The sequence below is a fragment of the Vipera berus genome (genome assembly GCF_964194415.1).
Source record: "Vipera berus genome assembly, chromosome: 5".
Lineage (NCBI taxonomy): Eukaryota > Metazoa > Chordata > Lepidosauria > Squamata > Viperidae > Vipera > Vipera berus.
Genome location: NC_138207.1, coordinates 5,703,409 through 5,726,392, shown reverse-complemented (window position 1 = coordinate 5,726,392; position 22,984 = coordinate 5,703,409). Strand labels below are relative to the sequence as shown.

At 46.9% G+C, this 22,984-nt stretch overlaps 1 protein-coding gene across 2 annotated transcripts in view; it reads right to left on the bottom strand.

Annotated features, from left to right (window-relative positions):
- Positions 1-1,473: 1,473 nt before the first annotated feature.
- The window catches only part of DVL3 (dishevelled segment polarity protein 3), an 85,212-nt gene continuing 63,701 nt past the window's right edge, over positions 1,474-22,984 (bottom strand). The window contains exons 13-17 of one of the 2 annotated variants that reach the window (XM_081329443.1): positions 21,476-21,607; positions 17,363-17,530; positions 13,114-13,326; positions 6,179-6,571; positions 1,474-5,518 (exon numbers count right to left, since the gene is read on the bottom strand). In XM_081329443.1, coding sequence (XP_081185569.1) covers positions 5,487-5,518; positions 6,179-6,571; positions 13,114-13,326; positions 17,363-17,530; positions 21,476-21,607 — 938 coding nt within the window. In that variant the 3' untranslated portion in view covers positions 1,474-5,486. Of the gene's footprint in view, positions 6,572-13,113; positions 13,327-17,362; positions 17,531-21,475; positions 21,608-22,984 lie in introns of both variants that reach the window. The other variant, XM_081329444.1, reaches the window with a different exon arrangement.

The following is a 22,984-nucleotide window of genomic DNA, read 5'->3' as shown; positions in this document are numbered from 1 at the left end:
CAATAAGACTTGCAAGATTCCGCTATTATAGCCACTGTCAATAAGAGTACAGGTCCTTAGGACCTTGGTTGAGCTCAAAATTCTTGATGCTGAGTGAGACACTTGTTAAGTGCGTTTTATGACCTTCCTTGCCACAGTTCTTAAGTGAATCACTGCAGTTAAGTTAGTAACATGGTTGTTTAATGAATCCGGCTTCCCCACTTGATAGGTCACAAAAGGGGAGTCACAGGATCCCCAGAACACTGCAACCGTTATGATTGTTGCCAAGTGCCTGAATTTTGATCACACGACCGTGGGGATGCTTCAAGGGTCATAAGTGTGAAAGATGGTCATCAGTCACTTTTTCCAGTGCCATTGTGACTTCGAACGGGGTCACTAAACAGTTGTAAGTTGAGGGCAACCTGTAGTCTAAGACTTCCTGCAGAGTTGATTTCTTGATCTGGTCCAGGGGTCTTCAAACCTGGCCCTTTTATGACTTGCGGACTTGCAGGCACGCTGGCTGAGGAATTCTGGGCGTTGAAGTCCACAAGTTATAAAAGGGCCAAGTTTGAAGACGCCTGATCTGGTCTGTCTAGTTGAGTTGAGACCAGATTGAGATTTCTACAAATTTACAGATGATCAAAAGCAGAACCAAAATGGTAAAAAATATCCCTCTAGCACAGGGGTCCCCAACCTTGGCCACTTTATGACTTGTGGACTTCAACTCCCAGAATTCCTCAGCCAGCTCCACAAGTCATAAAGTGGCCAAGGTTGGGGACCTCTACTCTAGCATATTTATTTCTCTAGTTCTATCACTTGAGTATTTTTTTGCCTTTTTAAATATTGCTCCCATTAGGCACTAGTTATTTTGACTTCACTATTCCTTTCCCTTTTAAGGGCGTTTTCCCCCCCTTATTTTATGCATTAGGCATTATTTAATTTCAAGGCCACCTAACTCTACAGCAACTCTGAGCATAATTACCTGCTTTTAAAGAAGGCAACAAACATCACAGAAAGCGCACAAAAGAGTCAATGTTGTGCTTTCGTCTCTCCTCCCCACTATTCCTTCTTTGTTCTTTATTTTATAATAGCCCCTCTGGAAAATAAAGTTTTTCAAATCGTTCCTCCAAACCTCCTTCTTTTCATTCTCCTGCTCGAGGGCCTGAAAGCAAATATGACTTTTCTCTACCTAATGCATTTTTTTCCCCATTCATCAGCCCAGAATGAAAACAGAAAGAGGGACAATCTATTTTAGGTAAATCAAGGGAGCAGAGAGAAGTCCACAATATATGTGGTGGTTGTGAGAGGACGTGAAGTTTCAATTGCACCATCTGGCCACATCTTGACCTGTTTCTTAGCCACGATCCGTGGACATCCCGGAAGAAGAGTTGCCTTTGTGAACCAGTGTCTGAAATGGGCAGATGAGGGGGTTTTGCTTTTTGTTTTTGGAAACGAGAAAACACACACACACACACACACACCCCAGCGTGGAGTCCAATAAAACTATTTTATAAATAAAAACACATTGGAAGTTTTCAATTTATATAAAACCAAGAAAGAGGAGGTAAGGCAATATGCGTGATGGGAAGAATAGCACCAAAGTTGGAGGAAGAGAACCAAAGGGAAGGGACCAGCCAGAGATGGAGGGGTAAGGTTGACGTGTGTGTGTGTGTGTGTGTGTGTGTGTGTGTGTGTGTGTGTGAAGTGGGGGGGGCGGGGTTGTCAAGGTTGCCTTTGTGGCAAAGCAGTCATAAAAAAGATGGCAGCAGATAAAATTAGGGGTGGTGGCCTGAAAGAAAATACTGTGAATCGAAAGGGGACAAAGAAAATTGCAGAACGTTTAAAAAGGACACAAAAAACAACATGATCCTTGAGTCTAATAAGGAAAACCCCATATATACGACTGTTGACCCGGAAGGCAATTTACAAAGCCTCGGAGAATGCAAGTGTGCAAATGGAATAGCACAATCCTTGTTCAGTGAAGGGGGAGGACCTAGTGTGTGATTTGTACTTAACCAAAGGACTTTCAGGATAGCAGTTACTAGGTGGGGTTTCTCTGTCCCCATCTAGGCTGAACGTTTGCTGTTCCTTCACCCATGAAAAGAAGGCAAGCAGAAGTCCTAAATCCTAAAATCAAATCCGGTGTAAAGGGCAAGCCGCCCTGAGTCTTTGGAGAAGGGCGGGATATAAATGGGATTAAAAAAAAAAAACAAGCACTCTTTTTTTCCCCTACACCAACTCTACTCCTCTCCCCGACTTCAAAAAAAACCCCAGGCGGTCTTCAAGTTGCAACCACAACTGGATCCCATCTGCGTTGCTAAGCAAGGCAGTTAAATGAGTCACACCCACTTTTATAACCTTCTCTCTTTTTTTTGCGATGGCTGTTAAGCAAATCGGCCCACTTGTTAAGTGAATGACGCAGTCACTAAGCGAATCTGATCTCCATGCATTTAAGCTTGTTGGAAGTCAGCTGGAAGGTTGCAAATGGCAGTCGCGCCACCCCCGGGGGACACCGCAACCATCACATATACATTATCCGTTGCCAAGCGTCCTAATTTTGACCCGTGGCCACGGGGATGCTGCAACAATCGTAATGATGACGACGGGGTTGTAAGTCACTTTTCCCAGCGTTAAGAGCTTCAAACAGTCACGGAAGGATTGTAAGGCAAGGACTACCTGTAATAGTTTTGTTGTCAGCTGGCACCATTTCTCAGCCCTTTCCTTTCCACCACATCACAACAGACTGAAAGAGGTCTGTGGAGATTTTTAGTCCTCCAGGTCGTAGTTGTCCCAAAGGAGTTGTTTTTTTCAGGTGGCAACTGGACTTCCTTGTTTTTCTTTGAAGACATTTCGCTTCTCATCCCAGAAGCTTCTTCAGCTCTGACTGGATGGTGGGGAATGGAAGGATTTATTATACTCCTTGCAGACAGCTGGTCATTTGCCTTCTTTTAGAGAGTCGTGGAGGCCACCTGGAGGTTTACCCGTGTCGGCCTCAACGACCCTCTAAAACAGAGGTCTTCAAACGTGGCCCTTTTATGACTTCAACTCCCGGAATCCCTCAGCCAGGTTGGGGAATTCTGGGAGTTGAAGTCCACAAGTCATAAAAGGGCCAGGTTTGAAGACCCCTGCTCTAAAAGAAGGCAAATGACCAGCTGTCTGCAAGGAACCTAAATTCTTCCATTCCCCACCATCCAGGGTCAGAGCTGAAGAAGCTTCTTGGAGGAGGAGAGAAACGTCTTCAAAGAACAAGCAAGGAAGTCGAGTTGCCTCCTTGGAAAAAAACATCTTTGGGAGACCGAAAGATGGGTATTCTATTCAAACTCAGCAGGAATGAAGGTGAAACAGGAACCTGAAAGGTGTGGGAATGGACGTGGCCTTAGACCAGCAAATTCTGGTTCTACAAAGGCCAGGCCAGCAAGATCAAAAAGGCCCACCATAAAACGCCTACTTATTATTCTTGGCTAACAGTCCAAGAGCAAGAGCGTAGGCTTATTGGAATTGCAGCCTCTCACAGAAGTGACGAGAGCTCACAAAACACCCCCACAAACACACACACCCCTTTCAGCAAGACTGGTGGCCATGCCCACCATACCTAAGATAAGGGGGGGGAATTCATTGTACAGCAAATTAGGTTTCATTCCTACACAGTACAAAGGCCAAAACCTGGCCTAAACGAACCAAACAGAATTTTTGCCTCTAGGTAAAACCAAAACAATGCAGCCAGATATACTAGAAAGTCACTTGGCATGATTATAGCTTTTTTTTTTCCCCTGGCAGACGTGGAAGGTATGAGGGCTTTTCTGGCCAAGTAAATGCCACTTCCATTTTTTTTTCCTCTTATGGCATTTCAAAGGCCAAGAAACAGCTGGGTTTAACGGCCATCGTTTTAAGTTCCCCAAGGGTCGTTCTTGAGAGTTTGGTTCTCCGGACTCGGTCTTGGTGAGACTTGACAGATGGACACTTGAAGCTAAAGCAAAGGAATATTGGACCACGCACCCCTGACGTGATCCCGCACAGGAAGCAGATAAGCAAGAGCCAACCGCCGCCACTAAAGGGGGAATACCACAAACTAGCTCCTTAGATGGATTCACACCACGTATTAATGTAGGTAAAGCAGGGCGGGGTGATCACAGCATGTGGCAGCTGACCTCCTTGGCTGTTCTCCAAGCAACTAAGTGAGCTGGACCTGGTTAGTGCTTGGATAGGTCAGTAGGAAATGCCGGACTAGGAAGTAAGGCGATATCCCAGGAGGATAAGGAAGCTACTTGGACGAGTTCATGAAGTCATCAAGATTTAAGTCATAGGAATCTTTAGTTTGTGCTTCAGTGCGCTGGGTCACCCAGCCCTTGAGGATCAGAATTTGAGCGTCCGTATTTCGATGGTGGGACGAGGTTGGAGAGCAAATGGAATACCTGGCTGGCAAATCTCAGCTGTTTGTGCAGGAATTATTCCCTTGTATGGGCTAGCCACTAGGAGGAATAAGCATCATCGCTCTCCGGCCTTGGAAGATTTCAAAAGCCACCGTCCAGATTGTCCCCACTTCAAAACCAAGAGGAAATTTGATTTGCTAAAGACAGGAAGCGGAAGTTGCATTCTGCGACCAGTACTATTTAAAAACCAAAAAAAAAGTCTACATACAAGCAGAAAAATTTGTAACTTCCAGAAAATCATGCCAAAGGGATTAGGGAAGGAGAGAAACGAAAGAGGGTCAAAGCCTTATACAATCTCTCAGAAGTCAGTCCTCTCCATTCAGGGATAATTGTTTTTTGTTTTTTTTTCTTTGAATTGGGATTGTTTTGACCAAAAAACAAAAAAATGAATAAAGGCGGTGCCAATCCACACAGCAATGAAAGGTAAAGAACCAACGATGGAATTTAAAATGAAATAAAGGCCAGACAGAAGGAACTCAACATCTCCAAGAGAGAGGGAAGACTGTTTTAAGTCTGTGGAAAAAAAAGTGGTAGCCGAAAGAACAGCAGTGTAACCCAAACGGGATTCATGATCATCAGCGGTGTTCCAAAAAGCAAGCGAGCAATCCTGAGTTTTTGATAGAGCTTCCTTTGCATTTACTCAATGGCGTTGTAGGGTGTTTTTCCCAGGAGAAAGCCGTGGTCCTTCCGTTTTGGATATCTTGAGGAACCTAGCCTTGGAGTGCACATAGCGTCCTGGCCCTCTCCCCCTGGATGTCTTCCAGACATCAGGCATCCCAAAAAACCAAGTTTGGCCTCCAGCATTTCCCTAGGAAAACCTTCATCCCACTTTGAGGAGCACAGCTTCAGCGAAGAAGGGGAAGTCGCCACCGTTCAGCAGGTCCATCGCAAGAGTCCCAAGGGTGACTGCCGAAGAGGGTCAGTAGTTGGGAGCTCAGCCCCGCTTCCCTCCCGAGCCGATGGATAAGGAGGGACATCTTCCAACTAAGCAGGCTGTGTGTGTCTTCCCCCTGGACAGCAGGAGGGACCAAACCACCACAACGTGCCGCGGCTCTCCCCACACCACGGCAGGCCGGCTCAAAGGAAGTCAAAGACCCCATAATTCTTGGCTGCTCGGCAGAGAGGAACACAAGAGGGGCGAGGAGGAGAAAGAGGGCAGGTGTTTAGGGCTGGCGGCGTGGAAAAAAAACAACAGCGGAGCGAGCAGCAGAAGTCCTGGAGCAGGTGTGGATTAATGGATTAGCGTGCAGGTTAACGGGTAAAAACTACAAGCTGGGTTAGGGCTGTTCTTTGCTGCAATCACAGGTGGGGGGGGGTGTTTGGGAGAAGCTGCTGGAGACGCGGGAAAGATTAGAATCAAACAGTTTAGTTCAGGGGCCCCTAATGCCCCACCCCACCCCCGGCCGTAGCCTATTACCGGGCTGCGGCTCATCTGGAACCAGGCTGTGTGAGTGATTGGCTGGCGCACACGCCCGTGCACAGCAAAACTTGCACCAGGGGCGGGCCGGTTCCCCTCTTCCCCCGACCCCCCCCCCCGGTCCATCAAACCGTAAAGGTTGGGGACTGCTATTTGAGTTCATTTGATTTCCTCAATCCCAAAATGCCAAGTCAAAAAAACAAAAAACAAAAAAAAACAGAGAGAGACAGACAAGAGACATATGCTCTTTCTAGGAAACAAACCAAGTTGGGGAGGGGGGACCCAAACAAGCAGAGGGAGGGAGGGAGGGAAGGAGGGAGGGATCTTCACATTACATCCACAAAAAACTCACTGGGGTTGCCCATGGCCATTCGGAATGACTGTCTACTGGCGGTCAGTTCAGGGGGCACCGAGGCCAGATCTCGGCCCGGGGGAGCCCCGGGTGGTCCCAGGGTGGAAGGGGGCGGTGGCATCAGGAGCATGGGAGGGCTGTAGAGAGGTGGGAGCCCAGGAGGGCCGTAAGACTGCTGGCTGTGGTGGCTGCGCACGCTGTGAGCCATGGAGTGGTGGCTACGCTGGCTGGCGGGCACGGAGCATTCGCTGGCCGCTCGCTCCCGCCGAATGCTGCTGCGGCTGGTGTGGTCGGATTCGCTGCCGCTACCGCCGGACTTGGATTCCCCGGCCTTGGGCTCTCGGTCCTTCCGTCTCTCGCTACCGCTCCGGTTTGAACCGCTGCTGCGGCTTCCTGCACAAGGAGTAACAATTCAGAGCGGTTAGACTCGCAGGGGTAGGTAACCTGGGCTCTTTTGTGACTCGTGGACTTCAACTCCCAGCATTCCTGAGCCAGCATGGCTCAGCATGGAAACCTCTCCCTTTTACCTCAGCATGGCTGGCTCAGGAATGCTGGGAGTTGGAAGTCCACCCATCTTCAATCAGCCAAGGTTGAGAAATATTGAATTGAGAAGACTTACCGTGTTTAAGCTGGGGGAATCTGGGGGAGGAAGTGAGCCAGCAGTGACTCAATAAAACATTCTGCTTTGCTACACCAGGTTGGAAATCCCGCATTCACTGCCAAAATTACCCAATACAGACCGTCCTTGACTTGCCGCGGTTCATTCAGCTCAAAACGATGCCGGCTCCGGAGAAAAAGGGGAATTAAGACCGTTTTTCACCTCTACGGCTTCTGCAGCCACTCCCAGGACCGTGTGACCGAAATCCAGAGGCTTGGCAACTGGCTCACACTTAAGACCCATTGCTGTGTTCCAAGGTCATGTGACACACCCCCCCCCCCGTTCTGCGACCTTCTGACGAGTGAAGTCAGTGGGAGAACCGGATTTCGCTTTGCCACCGCGTTCCTAGCTTAGCAGCTGCAGGCGATTGGCTTAACAACCGGGGCACGGAAGGTCACAAAATGGGGCCAGACTCCCTTAACAAATGGCACACTTAATCCCAGGAATTTTGGGCTCAGCTGTGGTCGTTAAGTCGAGGGCCACCTGTGCATGCCCCTCAACCATGGCTGGAAACTGATCAAAGAGAGAAGCTGGAATTAAGGAGAAACTTCCTAACAGTGAGGACAATCAACCAGTGGAACAGCTTGCCACTGGAAATTGTGGGCACTCCATCACTGGAGGTTTTTAAGAAGAAGCTAGACAGTCACCTGTCTGAGATGGTATAGGTTCTCCTGCTTGGGCAGGGGGCTGGACTGGAAGACCTCGAAGGTCCCTTCCTATTCTATTCTGTCCTGTCCATTCTATTCTATTCTATTCTATTCTATTCTATTCTATTCTATTCTATTCTATTCTATTCTATTCATGTTGTTTTATTCTTATTCTATTCTATTCTGTTCTGTTTTATTCTTATTCTATTCTATTCTATCCTATATTTTCTATTCTATTCTATTCTATTCTATTCTATTCATGTTGTTTTATTCTTATTCTATTCTATTCTATTCTATTCTATTCTATTCATGTTTTGTTTTATTCTTATTCTATTCTATCCTATATTTGCTTTTCTATTCTATTCTATTCTATTCTATTCTATTCTATTCTATTCTATTCTACTCTACTCTACTCTACTCTACTCTACTCTACTCTACTCTACTCTACTCTACTCTATTCTATTCATCTTCTGTTTTATTCTTATTCCTCAGAAGCAGAATATAAAGACATTTGTGCCCCCACCTGATCCTTTGAGCCGGAGCAGGCAAAGATGCTGTGAACCAAACAACTTTTTCCCGGGTACAGTAAAACAGAAAAAAAGGAGCCAAGAAATAAAATGGTGAAATTGGATTAGAGTTAGGCTAACCTTGGCATCGTCCATCTATGGGTTTGGGTTTTAATATTATTTTAACTAATGTATTCTTATTTTTATTGCCCTGTACACCGCCCTGAGTCCTTCAGGAGAAGGGCGGTATATAAATCAAATAAATAAATAAATATTCTCCAGGACAGAACAGAAATACAGCAGTTTGTGAGCACTGCAGGAAGTACGGGCCAATGACTTGGCATGTTCTCCAGCAAGAATACACAAGCTGTTTGGACACTGACAACATTGAACTATTGCCCGCTTGGAAGCCGACTGAAAACAAAAGGATCTCTCTCTCTCTCTTTTAACAAGCTAACATTCACATTCCATTTTTCCACTCCTCTAAGCCACCCAAAGTGACTTACAGCATGAAAAACCATGAAACATTTAAGAAAAAGAAATACACGTAGTCCTCAACTTACGGACCACAATTGTGGGCGACCTTTCTGCTGCTAAGCAAGACATTTGCTAAGTGAGTTTTGCCCCGTTTTACAACCTTTCTTGCTACAGTTGTTAAGCGAATGATTTCACTTGTGAAGTCAAGTCACACGCTCGTTAAGTGAATTTGGCTTCCCCGTTGACTTTGCTCGTCAGAAGGTCGCAGATGGTGATCACACAACCCTGGGACACTGCGACCATCATAAATATGAGCCAGTTGCCAAGAATCTGAATTTGGAATCACGTGACCCTGGGTACGCTGCGACCATCACAACTATGAATCGGTGCCAACTGTCTGAACTTTGAACATGTGATTGTGAGGATGTTGCAATGGTCGTTGTGAAAAATGGTCCTAAGTCACTTTTTTCCAGTGCCGATTTAATTTTGAACATTCACTAAATGAACCGTGGTTAAGTGGAGAACTACCTGTAATCATATGACAAGTAAAACATTCCAGTTGGAACAATAAGAGGGACCACTGAAAGGGCTATTAAACTGGAGAGCCGGTTCGGTCTAACCGTGAAGGCACCAGGCTAAAAAGCAGGAGACTCTCTCAGTTCAGATTTTGAAAAAGCTGCTTTTAACCTGATTTTAATGAAGCCCTGCTACAAACTATAGCTTTATCTGCCATTGTTGCTCAACAGATTCCTCTAAATTTATTTACTTCAATGTCTAAGCTCGGCCCACTCACCAATGACTCTGGGCAGCTGAGAGAAAATAAGGAACTTAAATGTCCCTCGTTTTTAATTTAACAGATTGCTTGCATGTACTGTGTTGTTGGTTCCTAATGGTGACGGATTTCATTAACTTTTCTACCCACGTTTCATAAATAAATCTGAAACTGTTATTTCCCAGTGAATGGAAACCAATCCACCCAACGAAAGGAAACCAATCCACCATCTCCCCAATCCGCCTGCATTTATTTATTTAATTCGTTAAAACTTTATTTGCTACCTCTCTCACCGTGGGTCTAATCCACATGGCTTGAAGCCAGGCAATCTGAAGAAATGTCTGCCCCCTATTTATAATCCTGCATCCAGTTTTGGTCTCCACTATCTAAAAAAAAATATGTTAAAGACTCTAGAAAGAGTTCAGAAAAGAGCAACAAAGATGATTAGGGGACTGGAGGCTAAAACATACGAAGAACGGATGCTGGAATTGGGTTTAATGAAGAGAAGGATGAGGGGTGACAGGATAGCAGTGCTCCAATATCTCAGGGGCCGCCCCAAAGAAGAGGGAGTCAAGCTGTTCTCCAAAGCCCCTGAAGGCAGGACAAGGAACAATGGATGAAAACTAATCAAGGAGAGAGCCAACTTAGAACTAAGGAGAAATTTCCTGACAGTGAGAATAATTAACCAGTGGAACAACTTGCCTCCAGAAGTTATGAATGCTCCAACATGGAGGTTTTTCAGAAGAGACTGGACAACCTGTTGTCTGGAATGATACAAGGCTTCCTGCTTGAGCAACAAGTTGGTCTAGATACAGGAGTAGGCAACCTTAGCTCTTTTATGACTTGTGGACTTCAACTCCCAGAATTCCTGAGCCAGCACAGCTCAGGAATTCTGGGAGTTGAAGTCCACGAGTCATAAAAGAGCCCAGGTTGCCTGCCCCTGATCTAGAAGATCTCCAGGATCCCTTCCAACTCTGTTATTCTGTTATCTACCTGGCCCACCAGGATGGAGTATGTTACAGGTCTCATTGATTAGGGATGGTCATCTGGTGTGGGACCACAGAAAGAGGTCTTCTTGGTGGTGGCCCCTTTTTTATGGAACATCACTTTCCTCTGAGATATGGTTGGCCGCCACCCGACTGCTTTTCCAAAAGACCCTTAAAACATGGTTTTGTCAGTGGGCCTGAGGTCCACGAATGGGGCCACTCAAGTGATTCATTTGACTGTGTTGTTGCTGCCACTGAGGGAGAGGTGTCACGGGGTTTTATTCTATGGTTTTTTTTAAATTTCATAAGCCACCTGGAGCCACTCATGTGTGAGTAAAATAAATAATAAATAATATATTTCTGGCTTTCAGCTCACAGGGAACAATCGAGTTCAGAATCACAGACTTTTTCACAAATTTAGGAACAGCCATGAAAAACTCCTAATGGGGGAGCTTTACACTGGAGACGGTTGAGGAATTAAAACTTAATCCCCACCTCCTTGTGTCCGGCTCCCTCTTTTGCCATCTTGTGTTAATGATTTTACCTGCTTTATGATTGATGACTTTAATGTTTTTTCATTTTTATACCTTTTCAGCCGCTCAGAGTCATTGGATACAAGACAGGTCATGAATGAATGAACGCATGAATGAATGAATGAATGAATGAATGAATGAATGAATGAATGGCAAAGGTCCATAGGGATATCCTGGAATAAATGACCAATCTAGAATAAGGATGCAGCGAGATTTTTTCCAACGCTCAAAAGCTAAACTCATTCATTGGTTAAGAGGGAACATGAGTGTCCAGAAGGAACAGGCTGTTCCCCCAATTGAGATTTTGGGGTGTTTTTTTAAATATTCAATTTTATTTTCCCATTTCTTACACAAACAAGTCAACAAATATATTGCCATACATAAAATACATACACGTAAGTTTGGGTGCTGCTCGTCCATTTCCCCTTTCACTGTATCCACCCTCCTTCTCTCTCTTCCCTCTTCTCTACTTTCTTTCTCCCTTTCTTTCTTTCCTACTTCCCTCTTCTTCCTCTCCTCTTTCCCTCAGCACTCCCCTCCCGTTTTTCCCCACTTCTCCTCCTCTTTTCCTCTAACCTTCCTACTTCCTTCCCCCTTCTCTACTCTCTTCCCTCTCACCTCTCCCTTCTTCCCTCCCATTCCTCTTCCTATACAATTCAGGGGTGATGTCCGAGCAGCTCCTCTCCTTGGATTTTCAATGTCTATATTAGGTATGATAATATCCTTATCTCCTCATTTTTCTTCCATCTAAATTAGTGTTAGCTGTCTTTTAAGCATATTCTCTTTTTCACCCCCTCATAAAGTTTTCCCCAAATTTCATAATACTCTGACTCTGTCTTATCTTTAATTATCATTGTTAATCTATTCATTTCCGCACATTCCATTATTTTCCCGATCACCTCTTCTTCTGGAGGAGCTTTCAGTGCCTTCCAGTTTTGTGCAAACACAATCCTAGCTGCCGTGATTATATGAATAATCAAATATGTGGTCTCTTTGCTATATTTCTCTGGTAAAATACCCAACAGGAATATTTCTGGTCTTAATTCTATACGTTGTTGTATCATCTTTTCTAACCATGATTTGATTTGATTTCGGATGGCGTGTGACCTTACCCCTTTGCTTTAAAGTTGCTCACTTCTAAAGAGGGACCCTGGATTAGGGGTCCCCAACTCCTGGCACTGGTCCACAGCATGCCAGCAACTGGACCCCACAAGCAAACAAAGCTCCATCCACCGTATGCAGGCAGCAGCATATAAAACCACACTTCCTCCAGTCGGTGGAAAAACCTTTCTCTATGGAACCGATCCTTGGTGCCCCAAAGGTTGGGGGACCTGCCCTAGATCAGGTGTCCCCAAACTTTCTGCGTTGGCAGCCCAATGCAGGGGTGGGGATGCCTTTACGCGCACGTGTGCTCGAAGGGGGCTGCAAGCGCACACACGAATGGGGCCACGATTGCGCACGCGATGCAAACGGGACGATTGTGCGCGCGACACAAACGGGGCCACAAACTAGCGCGAGTGGGGGGGGGAGTGTGAGCTCGCGGTGACGATAACGTCCGTGTGCCGCCGCGATGCTAGTACTCATGACACTAGCCAGTGCACGCGCACTGGCCAGCCACTCGGGTAACCCAGTGGCCAACAGCCCATGGCCCGGTAGTGGACTGCGGCCCACCGTTTGGGGACCTCTGCCCTAGATGACAGACATGGTACAATTCCCAGCTCAGGCAGAAGAAAGAAGCGCCTTCTTGTGATTCCGTGCCAGCCTGTGATCCCGGCAGCTGAGTCTGGGAAATCAGAGGAGGAGGAGGAGAGGCCTGGGGAGCCATCAGAGTCGAAGGAAGGCTCTGATGAGCCCCCGGACTTAAAAATCTAATGAAGAACCTGGCCCCTCCATGCGTGCTCAGGATGAGACTCAGATGTACTGGGAAGCTGAGTCAGACTTTGAGGACGCACAGCTGGAAGACATTATAGACGCTCGCAAACACCGGCAGGTTACAAGAGCAGGACAGAGGGAGGCAATGGGACGGCTCCAGGGGAGGAGGAGAAAGCACTGAGAAGCCTCGCCTTGGGGCTGCATAACAAAAAGGGAAGGTGTAGGCGGTGCTGGTTGCTGAAGGCAACCCTTTGCAAAGGACTCCAGTTTCAAGGGCTCATGTTTTGTTTGCTTTGCATGTGAATTCTTTCCTGTTTGACTTGTGCTCCATTTTGCTTTTGGGACAATTAACTCAAATAAAAGGGGTCGGTTTTCCAGCCTACTTGTTAAAAGAGGGGTTTGTCTTTGTGAAGGAACAAAGACGTACGTAGACTGGGACAGAACCAGACTTGAAGGCCGAGCAGAAGATGTGGTAGATGCTTACCTTCACTGTGCTGGCTGCCGGCGCTGCCCCCTCCGTAGCTGTAACCTGGCTCAGGGAATCCAGGGTGGGGGTTGTAGGGGTGCGGAGGCGGATACTGGTAAGGAAAAGCTATAGGCCAGGGGGCCGCTCCTGGGTGTGGTAACGGAGCCAGCGTGTCCTGGTCGGAGGCCCCACTCGATCCATCATGGTCGTGCAAGGATAAGTTGGCCATGTCTGCAAGAGGAAAGAGGCACAAAAAAACAGTAAAGGTTAAATTGGCAGTCTCCGATCTTCCCGGCTTTGCAGACTGGCACCTGAGGGGAGGCTGTGGGGGGGTGGGAGGAGAGGGAGGATGGTTCCACGCAAGCGGCAGGCAAGCGTGTGTACACGTGCAGCTCCATTTGTGCAAGTGGCGGGCGTGCACGCATGGCGCTCACACAAATAGAGCTTCGTGCACGCACACGCTCTTGCCTGCCACTTGCGCAGCCCTGTTCCAAACAAGGCTGGGGACCCTTGGGTTAAATAGTAAGGTGGGCTTCGGTAGGGAACTCCTGCCTACAAGAAAGGAAGTGAGAAAGGAAGTCGAGGCTTGTCTAGGAACAAGAAAGGGCTTATCCCCAAGGTCAGGGGTAGGCAACCTTGGCTCTTTTATGACATGTGGACTTCAACTCCCAGAATTCCCGAGCCAGCATGGCTCAGCTTGGAAACCTCTCCCTTTCCCCTCAGCATGGCTGGCTCAGGAATTCTGGGAGTTGAAGTCCTCGAGTCATAAAAGAGCCCAGGTTGCCTACTCCTGCCCAAGGTAAACCAGATCCAAAAAAATCAACTCCTTAGGAAGACCAGTGCCACAACTAAGCCCAAAATTTCCTTTGATAAGCAAGGCAGTTAACGGGAGTTTTGTCTACGACCTTTCTTGCAACGATTGTGAAGTGAGTCACTGCGGTTGTTCAGTTAAGTAACTCGGCTGTTAAGTGAATCCGGCTTCCCCATTCACTTTGCTTGTCAGAAGGTTGCAAAAAAGGGGACCGGGTGATCCCGGGACACGGAAACCGTCATAAATACGAATCAGTTGTCAAGCATCCAAATTCTGAGCAAGTGACCCTGGGAATGTTGTGACGGTCGTAAAGTGTAAAAAAAACATTCCTAAGTCACTTTTTTCAGGCCTTATTGTAACTTCAAATAGTCACTAAACGAATGGTTATAAGTCAAGGACCACCTGTACACTTTATTGGCAACCTCTAATGCCAGACCCGTGCAAGTCTATGCTTTTGCTTGGCTCTCTCTAATACCCCAGAGAAGCAGGGAGGAGCTAGCCTCCAATGTGTATGATCTCTGTTCCTAAGGACTGAAGGAATGCTTTTGTCGCTTTGGCTTACAATAATATTTCTGTCCCAAAGGTGCTTTTTCAGGAGACAACTGGACTTTCTTCTTTTTTATTTATTTTGGGACTTATATGCCGCCCTATCTCCCGAAGGACTCAGGGCGGCTAACAACAATAAAAAACGATACAAAAGTTAAAAGAAATTAAACAAACAGCCCCAATAAATAAGTTAAACTAAACAATTAAAAATTAAAAACATTTTTAAAAACCCTGTCGTCAGTCCAGGTCAGCCTGATGAAAAAGGAATGTTTTAAGACCGCAGCGAAAGGACCGGAGATCCGGGGCCATCCGGAGCTCAAGGGGGAGTTGGTTCCACAGGGCTGGCGCTCCCACAGAGAAGGCCCTCCCCCTGGGGGTCGCCAGCCGACATTGTCTAGCCGACGGCACCCTGAGGAGGCCCTCTCTGTGAGCGCACTGGGCGATGGGAAGTCGTTCCCGGCAGCAGACGGTCCTGCAAATATCCCGGGCCTAGGCCATGTAGGGCTTTAAAGGTAAGTACCAGCACCTTCTTTGAAGACGTTTCACTTCTCATCCAGGAAGCTTCTTCAGCTCTGACTGGATGGTGGAGAATGGAAGGATTTATACTCCTTGCAGACAGCTGGTCATTTGCATCCTTTTAGAGTCATTGAGGCCACCTGGAGGTTTACCTGTGTTCTCAGTGGTGCAAATGGGTGTGGAGCCTTCTTGGCTGCAGAATGTTTTGCGTCCCTGCAGCCAAGAAGGCTCCACACCCATTTGCACCACTCAGGTAACCACCGAGAACACAGGTAAACCTCCAGGTGGCCTCAACGACTGTCCAAAAGAATGCAAATGACCAGCTGTCTGCAAGGAGTATAAATCCTTTCATTTCCTCCCCCCCCCACATCCAGTCAGAGCTGAAGAAGCTTCTGGAATGAGAAGTGAAATGTCTTCGAAGAAAACCAAGTAATTTCAGTTGCCTCCTGAAAAAGCACCTTTGGGACAACCATGACCTGGATGACTGAGAATCTCTTCCGTAGACAATAATGTTTTTGAACATTTGCTTCAAGGCCTCTCCTCCGGCTGTCTACCAATGGTGATTTCAGGTAGTGCTCGACTTACAACAGATCGCTTAGTGACCGTTCAAAGTTACAACCGCACTGAAAAAAGCGACTTATGACCGTTTTTCCCACTTACGACCGTTGCAGCATCCCTGTGGCCACGTGATTTACATTGGGATGCTTGACAACTGACTCACACTTATGACTGGCGCAATGTCCCCGGGCTCATGTGATCCCTTTTTTTTTAACGACCTTCTGGCAAGCAAAGTCAATGAGGAAGCCAGATTCGCTTAACAACTGTTGTTACTAATTTAACAACTGCAGTGATTCACTTAACCCAGACATGTCAAACACAAGGCCCAGGGGCCGGATCCAGCCCACAAAGTGGTTTCATGCGGCCTGCGAAGCCATCCTGGAAACAATGAGGGAACGGCCCCCACTGCCTTGGCCCTGGCCCAGAGACCCTCCTCCTGCCAGAGACCCTCAGATCTGTCCCACTCCTGCCCAGGCCCCCATAGGCACCCTTGATGTGAACGATGTAGAGCTGGCCACACCCACCCAGTAGGCCATACACACTCTAGCCACGCCCACCCAGTAGGCCACGCCCACCCTGGCCATACCCACCCGGCCCCTTGAGGGCAACCGCAATGCTGATGCGGCCCTCCATGAAATTGAGTTTGACACCCCTGACTTAACCAATCTGGCAAGAAAAAGTCGTGAAATGGGGCAAACCTCACTCAACAAACGTCGCACTCAGCAACATAAATTTTGGGTTCAGCTGTGGTGGTTCAGGTGAGGGCGACCTGGCTGAGCTTGGTTGTTTTCTTGCAGAGGTTTTATTGCTGGCAATAGCACTGATGATGTTACCTAGTTTGGGTAATGAAACATCTGCAAGGAAGAAGTCAAGTTCGGAGAGCACCACGGACCCCTCATTTCAACCCTGAGCTACAAATATTCTCCTTTATTGTGATTATTTTATCGGTGGCCCATCCCGAGGCGGAAGAAAAATAAAAGCAGAAGTGCACAGCCTCTTCCTCTTGCTTGTTCAGGATAAGAGTGCCTTCTGCAACTCCTCACCCCACCCATCGGGATCGCCCGTCTGCTTTTCTTTTCTTTTCTTTTTTTCCTGCTAAATCATCACCTTTTTCTGCTAAATCACCCCTTCCTTCTCAGAGAGGCGTGTCAAACACTTCACAGGCAAAAAATGTCTTGAACTGACTCCTCTTTGATCACTGGGTGGCAGCTGGCTGGAAAGCACCCAAATGGGCTGTTCCAATAAATTCTGGAACATTTTCAAGCAAAGCAAAGAAAGAAAGAGGAAAAAAAACAAGAAAAAAAAAGAAGCATCCCAGTCAGCTTGGAATGGTTCCTAAATGATCGAAACTCCCCTGTTTCAAGCTGAAAAAGTTCTGAGTTTGAACGACGGGCAGTCCCGGACTTACAGCTTTTCATTTAGTGACTGTTTGATGTTACAATGACACTGAAACAAAACTGACTTACGACCACTTTCTCACACTTAGGACCACTGCAGTATATCCCCCTGGTCACGTGATCAAAACTTAAGTTTCTTTGGCAACCGACTCATAACTTACGACGGTCGTAGTGTCCCAGGAGTCATGTGATCCCCTTTTGCGACCTTCTGACAAGCAAAATCAAAGAGGTTCACTTAACAACCGTGCTGCTAGCTTAACACCTGCAGTGATTCGCTTAAGAAACTGTGGCAAGGGAGGCCCTTAAAATGGGGCAAAACTCACTTAACCACTGCCTCACTTAGCCACAGAAATTTTGGGGGGGGGTCATAATTCAAGGACTTCCCGCATTTGAGCCTGGCCCTCCTTCCCTAGCCCACAGCCATGATTACAATCCGTACTTCCACAGAGGTCTCCAAAGATGTAGTAGCACTGCTCCGAGAAGGTGATCTTGTTGACCGTATGGCGGATATAACCAGCCTTCAACAGGTTGCTGGCATACTTGCGGGACTCTCGTCGGTCCGTAAAGCCCTCCACGTGATGGTACAGCCAGTCGACCACGTCCGAACCTGGCAAGGGGCAGAAGCAAGTAAGACTGAACAAGAAAGCGAGGCAACGACAAATGGAAGGCGGTAGATGGTGGTTAGGATAGCACTGGCACTGCGGGTGCTCAGCTTTTGAGGCCTGCCTCAGCTACAGACATTCTCAGCACGACACGGGGCCTTGTCACTAGCTGGTAGGGTTTATTCCTGTGCAGAGGTGGGGAATGACGGCCCCTTTAGGACTTGTGGACTTCAACTCCCACAATCCCTCAGCCAGTATGGCTGTCTTAGGAATTCTGGGAGTTGATGTCCCTCATGACCGTCTCAGGAATACTGGGAGTTGAAGTCCACAGGTCGTAAAAGGATTGGACAACTATGGCCCCTTTATGACCTGTGGACTTCAACTCCCAGAATTCCTCAGCCAGCATGGCTGTCTTAGGAATTCTGGGAGTTGAAGTCCCTCATGACTGTCTCAGAAATACTGGGAGTTGAAGTCCACAGGTCGTAAAAGCATTGGGCATCTATGGCCCCCGTATGACCTGTGGACTTCAACTCCCAGAATTCCTCAGCCAGCATGGCTGTCTTAGGAATTCTGGGAGTTGAAGTCCCTCATGACTGCCTCAGGAATACTGGACGTTGAAGTCCACAGGTCGTAAAAGGGCCATCATTCCCCACCCCTGCTGTAGAGGAAAAACCAGCATTTTTCCCCCCTTCATTTTTTGTCACTCAAGCCCAAGCAAAGTGTATGCTATAGGGAAAAAAATAACTCTTTTTTTGTGACAGGCCATTTGGAGAACTCACAATGAACTGCTTCCCATTCCAAAAGATTCACTCCCGAGAAACTATCGAATTGTGACCAGGTTGGTACCCATTTAGAATTTTAAAATGGCAATGCTGCCTGTGAGAATTCTGGGAGTTGAAGTTCACAGATCTTAAAATAGCTAAGACTGGGAAACACATGTGTTACACATGATTTCTATGCAGAACCCATTATTTATTTATTTATTTGGGGGGGGGGAATGGAAAATTCCATTTTAAATCTTGGTATGGGATATGCTCAAGAAATCTACCCACCCTTACTTGAAAACAAACCCAATCAGGTTCATTAAGACTGAATGTTGCAATCAAAACATAGTATCCATGGATGGATTCAACCTGGTGGGGACTTCTAAACCTTTGCAGCTTGAATGAGTAAATCATGAGCAATCCGAACTCAGTAAGGTGAGTGCAGCAGTTGTAAAAATGAGGCAGGAGTAAAGGAGGACAGGTAGATCCAGAAACTAGAACGGAGTGAACTCAGCTAGAAAAGCTAAGCTCGAATAACGAGTTCAGAAGCTTGCAAAAGGTGACAAAAAATATACACCTCATTGAAAAATAAAAACCGGAAAAAAGTATCTGTGCGTGCCAGAAATAAAAGAAAAGCCAAAGGGGGAGGGGAGTATTTTATTTAAATAATATATATGTCCCCTCCCCAGTTCAGACTCTGACTCCTGATGGATAACAATAGGATTAAAGCTAATATAAAAACCCACAGAATTAAGAAGAAGAAACCAACGGGAGATGATACAACCGAGGCTAGACCACAATGGTTCAGTAAAAAAATTTGTTTCAGAAGGCTTATCCATCGCCCTGACTGAGTCTTAGAAAAGCAAAGTCATTAACATCTTAAGGAAGGCCAGTAGGGGCAGGACCATCAAGGGTGAAGTATATCACTAAGAGAAACTGGCGTAACCATCATGGGCAATGGTGATAAGCCATGCCCAACGAATGCTGCTTGATGATCCCGTTTTAGCTTGGAGGGAAGCATGGAGTCAGGCCGGAGGGCTGTGTCTTGGGCCTGATGCTCTTGAACATTTTTATGAATGACTTGGAAGAAGGAGTTGAGGGGACGCTTGTCTAGCTGACAACTGAGGCAAAGGTGAGAGGGGTGGTAAAAGATTTAGACGAGACAGAGAGAGAAAGAGAGGAGAGAGAGAATGAGAAGAGAGAGCGAATGAGAGAAGAGAATGAGAGAGAAGAAAGAGAACAGTGAATGAGAGAGAGAGAGAAGAGCGAATGAGAGAGAGAAGAGAAAGAGAGAGAGAGAGAGAGAGAAGAGAGAGAGATTAAAAAAAGCTTTAGACAGGCTTGAGCGATGGACTGAAATGAACAGAATGGAATTTAACAGGTTGAAATGTTGAAATCTGGACAGAAAATATGAAAGGCGCAGTATACATGTGAAAAGGAACTGGGTGTCCTTCTGAACCACAAATTAAACATGACTCAGCAGAGGGATACGCAAGGGCTATCTTGGAAAGCATTAACGGGAGCACAAAGTTCATATCGCAGGAAGCAACTGTTCCCTTCTGTTCGTGTCAGATTCTACTCGATTCCTGTGTCCATTTCGCCATACCACAGCACAAGGAAAGCAAGAAACAAACTCTTGTTGGCTTCTTTTATATATATAAAAAGTCTAGTGGTTAAGGCACCAGGCTAGAAAGCAAGAAACTATGAATTCTAGTCCTGCCTCAGACATGAAAGCCATCTGGGTGACTTTGGGCCAATCACCAGGAGACAGGGAGTTCAAGTCCCGCCTCAGACATGAAAGCCATCTGGGTGACTTTGGGCCAATCACCAGGAGACAGGGAGTTCAAGTCCCGCCTCAGACATGAAAGCCATCTGGGTGACTTTGGGCCAATCACCAGGAGACAGGGAGTTCTATCCCGCCTCAGACATGAAAGCCATCTGGGTGACTTTGGGCCAATCACCAGGAGACAGGGAGTTCAAGTCCCGCCTCAGACATGAAAGCCATCTGGGTGACTTTGGGCCAATCACCAGGAGACAGGGAGTTCAAGTCCCGCCTCAGACATGAAAGCCATCTGGGTGACTTTGGGCCAATCACCAGGAGACAGGGAGTTCTAGTCCCGCCTCAGACATGAAAGCCATCTGGGTGACTTTGGGCCAATCACCAGGAGACAGGGAGTTCAAGTCCCGCCTCAGACATGAAAGCCATCTGGGTGACTTTGGGCCAATCACCAGGAGACAGAGAGTTCAAGTCCCGCCTCAGACATGAAAGCCATCTGGGTGACTTTGGGCCAATCACCAGGAGACAGGGAGTTCTAGTCCCACCTCAGACATGAAAGCCATCTGGGTGACTTTGGGCCAATCACCAGGAGACAGGGAGTTCTAGTCCCGCCTCAGACATGAAAGCCAGCTGGGTGACTTTGGGCCAATCACCAGGAGACAGGGAGTTCAAGTCCCACCTCAGATATGAAAGCCAGCTGGGTGACTTTGGGCCACTCGCTCCCTCTCAGCCCAATTCACCTCACAGGGTTGTTGTTGTGGGGAAAATAGGAGGAGGAAGGTGTGTTGAATATGTTTGCCACCATGAATAATTTGTGAAAATAATAAAGGCGGGATGGATGGATGGACGGACAGACAGAACTACAGAGACAATGATGAAGGAGAAAGAAACTCAGCACGCAATTCAGACAACACATAGCCTGAAACCCCTCCTCCATCTACAATATGGCTATAGTATCTTCTCTATAAACTTCTTTATAGGGATATGGTTTTAAGGTGGCAGACATGAAGCAATCTGAATGTAGGGATGGGCTGTCAAAATTCTGTGGAGAAGGACCTACAGATGACCAGATTCCTCAGTTGTTCTTTAGCCTAGCTGGCTCAGGAATTCTGGGAGTTGAAGTCCACAAATCATAAAGGGGCTGTAGTTCCCCACCTCTGCTCTACAGCAACACTGGTATCTTTCTGTCTCTGTCTGCCATCTATGCACCCCAGCTACCTATTTCAGAGGCCCACCGAAAACGTAGCACAGGGGCCTTCAAACTTGGCCCTTTTATGACTTGCGGACTTCAACTCCCAGAATTCCTCAGAATTCCTCCGGGGGTTGAAGTCCTTAAGTCATAAAAGGGCCAAGTTTGAAGGCCCCTGACTTAGCAGCTCTCAGTCACCACACTCCCCCGGGCTCCTTACCAATGAAGGCACTGGGAATGGTGATCTTCAGCCACATGCGGTCACGCACCTCCAAGCCCGACTCTGGTGAGGCCATGGCTTTGACAATGGTGGCCATGTCGCTATGGATGGAGAGGTGAAAGTCATCAAGACCTGTGCAAAAGGAAGGAAGGTGGAGGAATGCACGTTGAGCACCACCTACAGATTCCGACGTTCTCCGGATCTGTCAGCAGGAGATCCTGTGAATCCAACACATTTAAGGAACAGAGAATTGGGGAAGGCTGCAAGAGAGATGAAGGCTGGGAAGCCAGACAGGCATATCCTAAAAAGCCACTTGGATCTACAGTCTCCTGAATAGGACTGCTTCTTAAACCCCTGGTGCAGGGCAAAAACTGCTGGAAAGTCAAGAGTCTTCCCAAGAAACCTTTTTTTTTAAAAAAAATAGCAAATTATCTGTTTCAGCCTGACATGACTTGCAACTGCTTTGTTCTTTTACTTTGAATTTCCCTTTAAAAAGCGAAGGACAGCTGCGTTTGGATTTTTTTTTTCATTTCTCCCCAAACAGGAAGCGATCAGACCAAGGCCAAGTTTATTTCAGGAACGCCGAAGCCTGAGCTCTCCCAGATGTTTCACTTGGCCAAACTAATATTCCATAGCCAGTGGCGGGCAGAATATTTCCAGCTCCGAAGTCTCTCCTGTTTCCCTTCAAAATTTTGATTTCTGACCTTCCTGGAAAGGTTACGAGGGCTTGTTTCGCCAGCCTGGAAGTCAGCTAAATTTGAGGCAGCCCAGAGAGGCCCACCAATTATGGTTAAGATGGCCATTGCAGCTTGCCACCAAATTTCTACCTGTTTTTTGCACACGCCGCAATAGCCGTCTTCATTTTTTTCGACCACATTTGTAACCCTGGAAGAACTCAAAATGACCTTGTTTGAGATTGGATCATGACTGAAAAACTCCACAAGTCAACTGTTTTGTGCTCAAAGCCACGGCTTATTCAAATTGTCGTACATGGCTATTCTCCCAAACCCAATCATTAGCTACCTCTTCACCATCTCCAGATCTTCCCTCACGGCCACATTAGTTCCACTTCAGGATCCTATCCTTTTTTGTTCTACGGTCCAATAAGATCTCTTGGGCTTTAATCACACTTCTCCCTACTTCCCTTACCCATCAGGCAAAGTAGGCCAGAAGTCTTCTGCCCATGTTGCTCCACAAGCTTGCTCTGAAACAAAATGCAGGTAGTCCTCAACTAACGACCGCGATGGGGACCGGGATTTCTGTTGCAAAGCAAGGCAAATGAAGCCGTGCCTCATTTTACAAACTTTTTTTTTTTGCAGTGCTTGTTAGGCAAACCACTGCAGCTGTTCAAGTGACTCATGCGGTCCTTAAGCAAATCCAGACACACACACACACACACACACACACACACACACACCGGATTGTCTTTGCTTCTCAGAAGCCAGTGCAAGAAGTTGCCAATGGAGATCACTTGTCAGGACATTGCAACCGTTGTAAATACATGCCAGT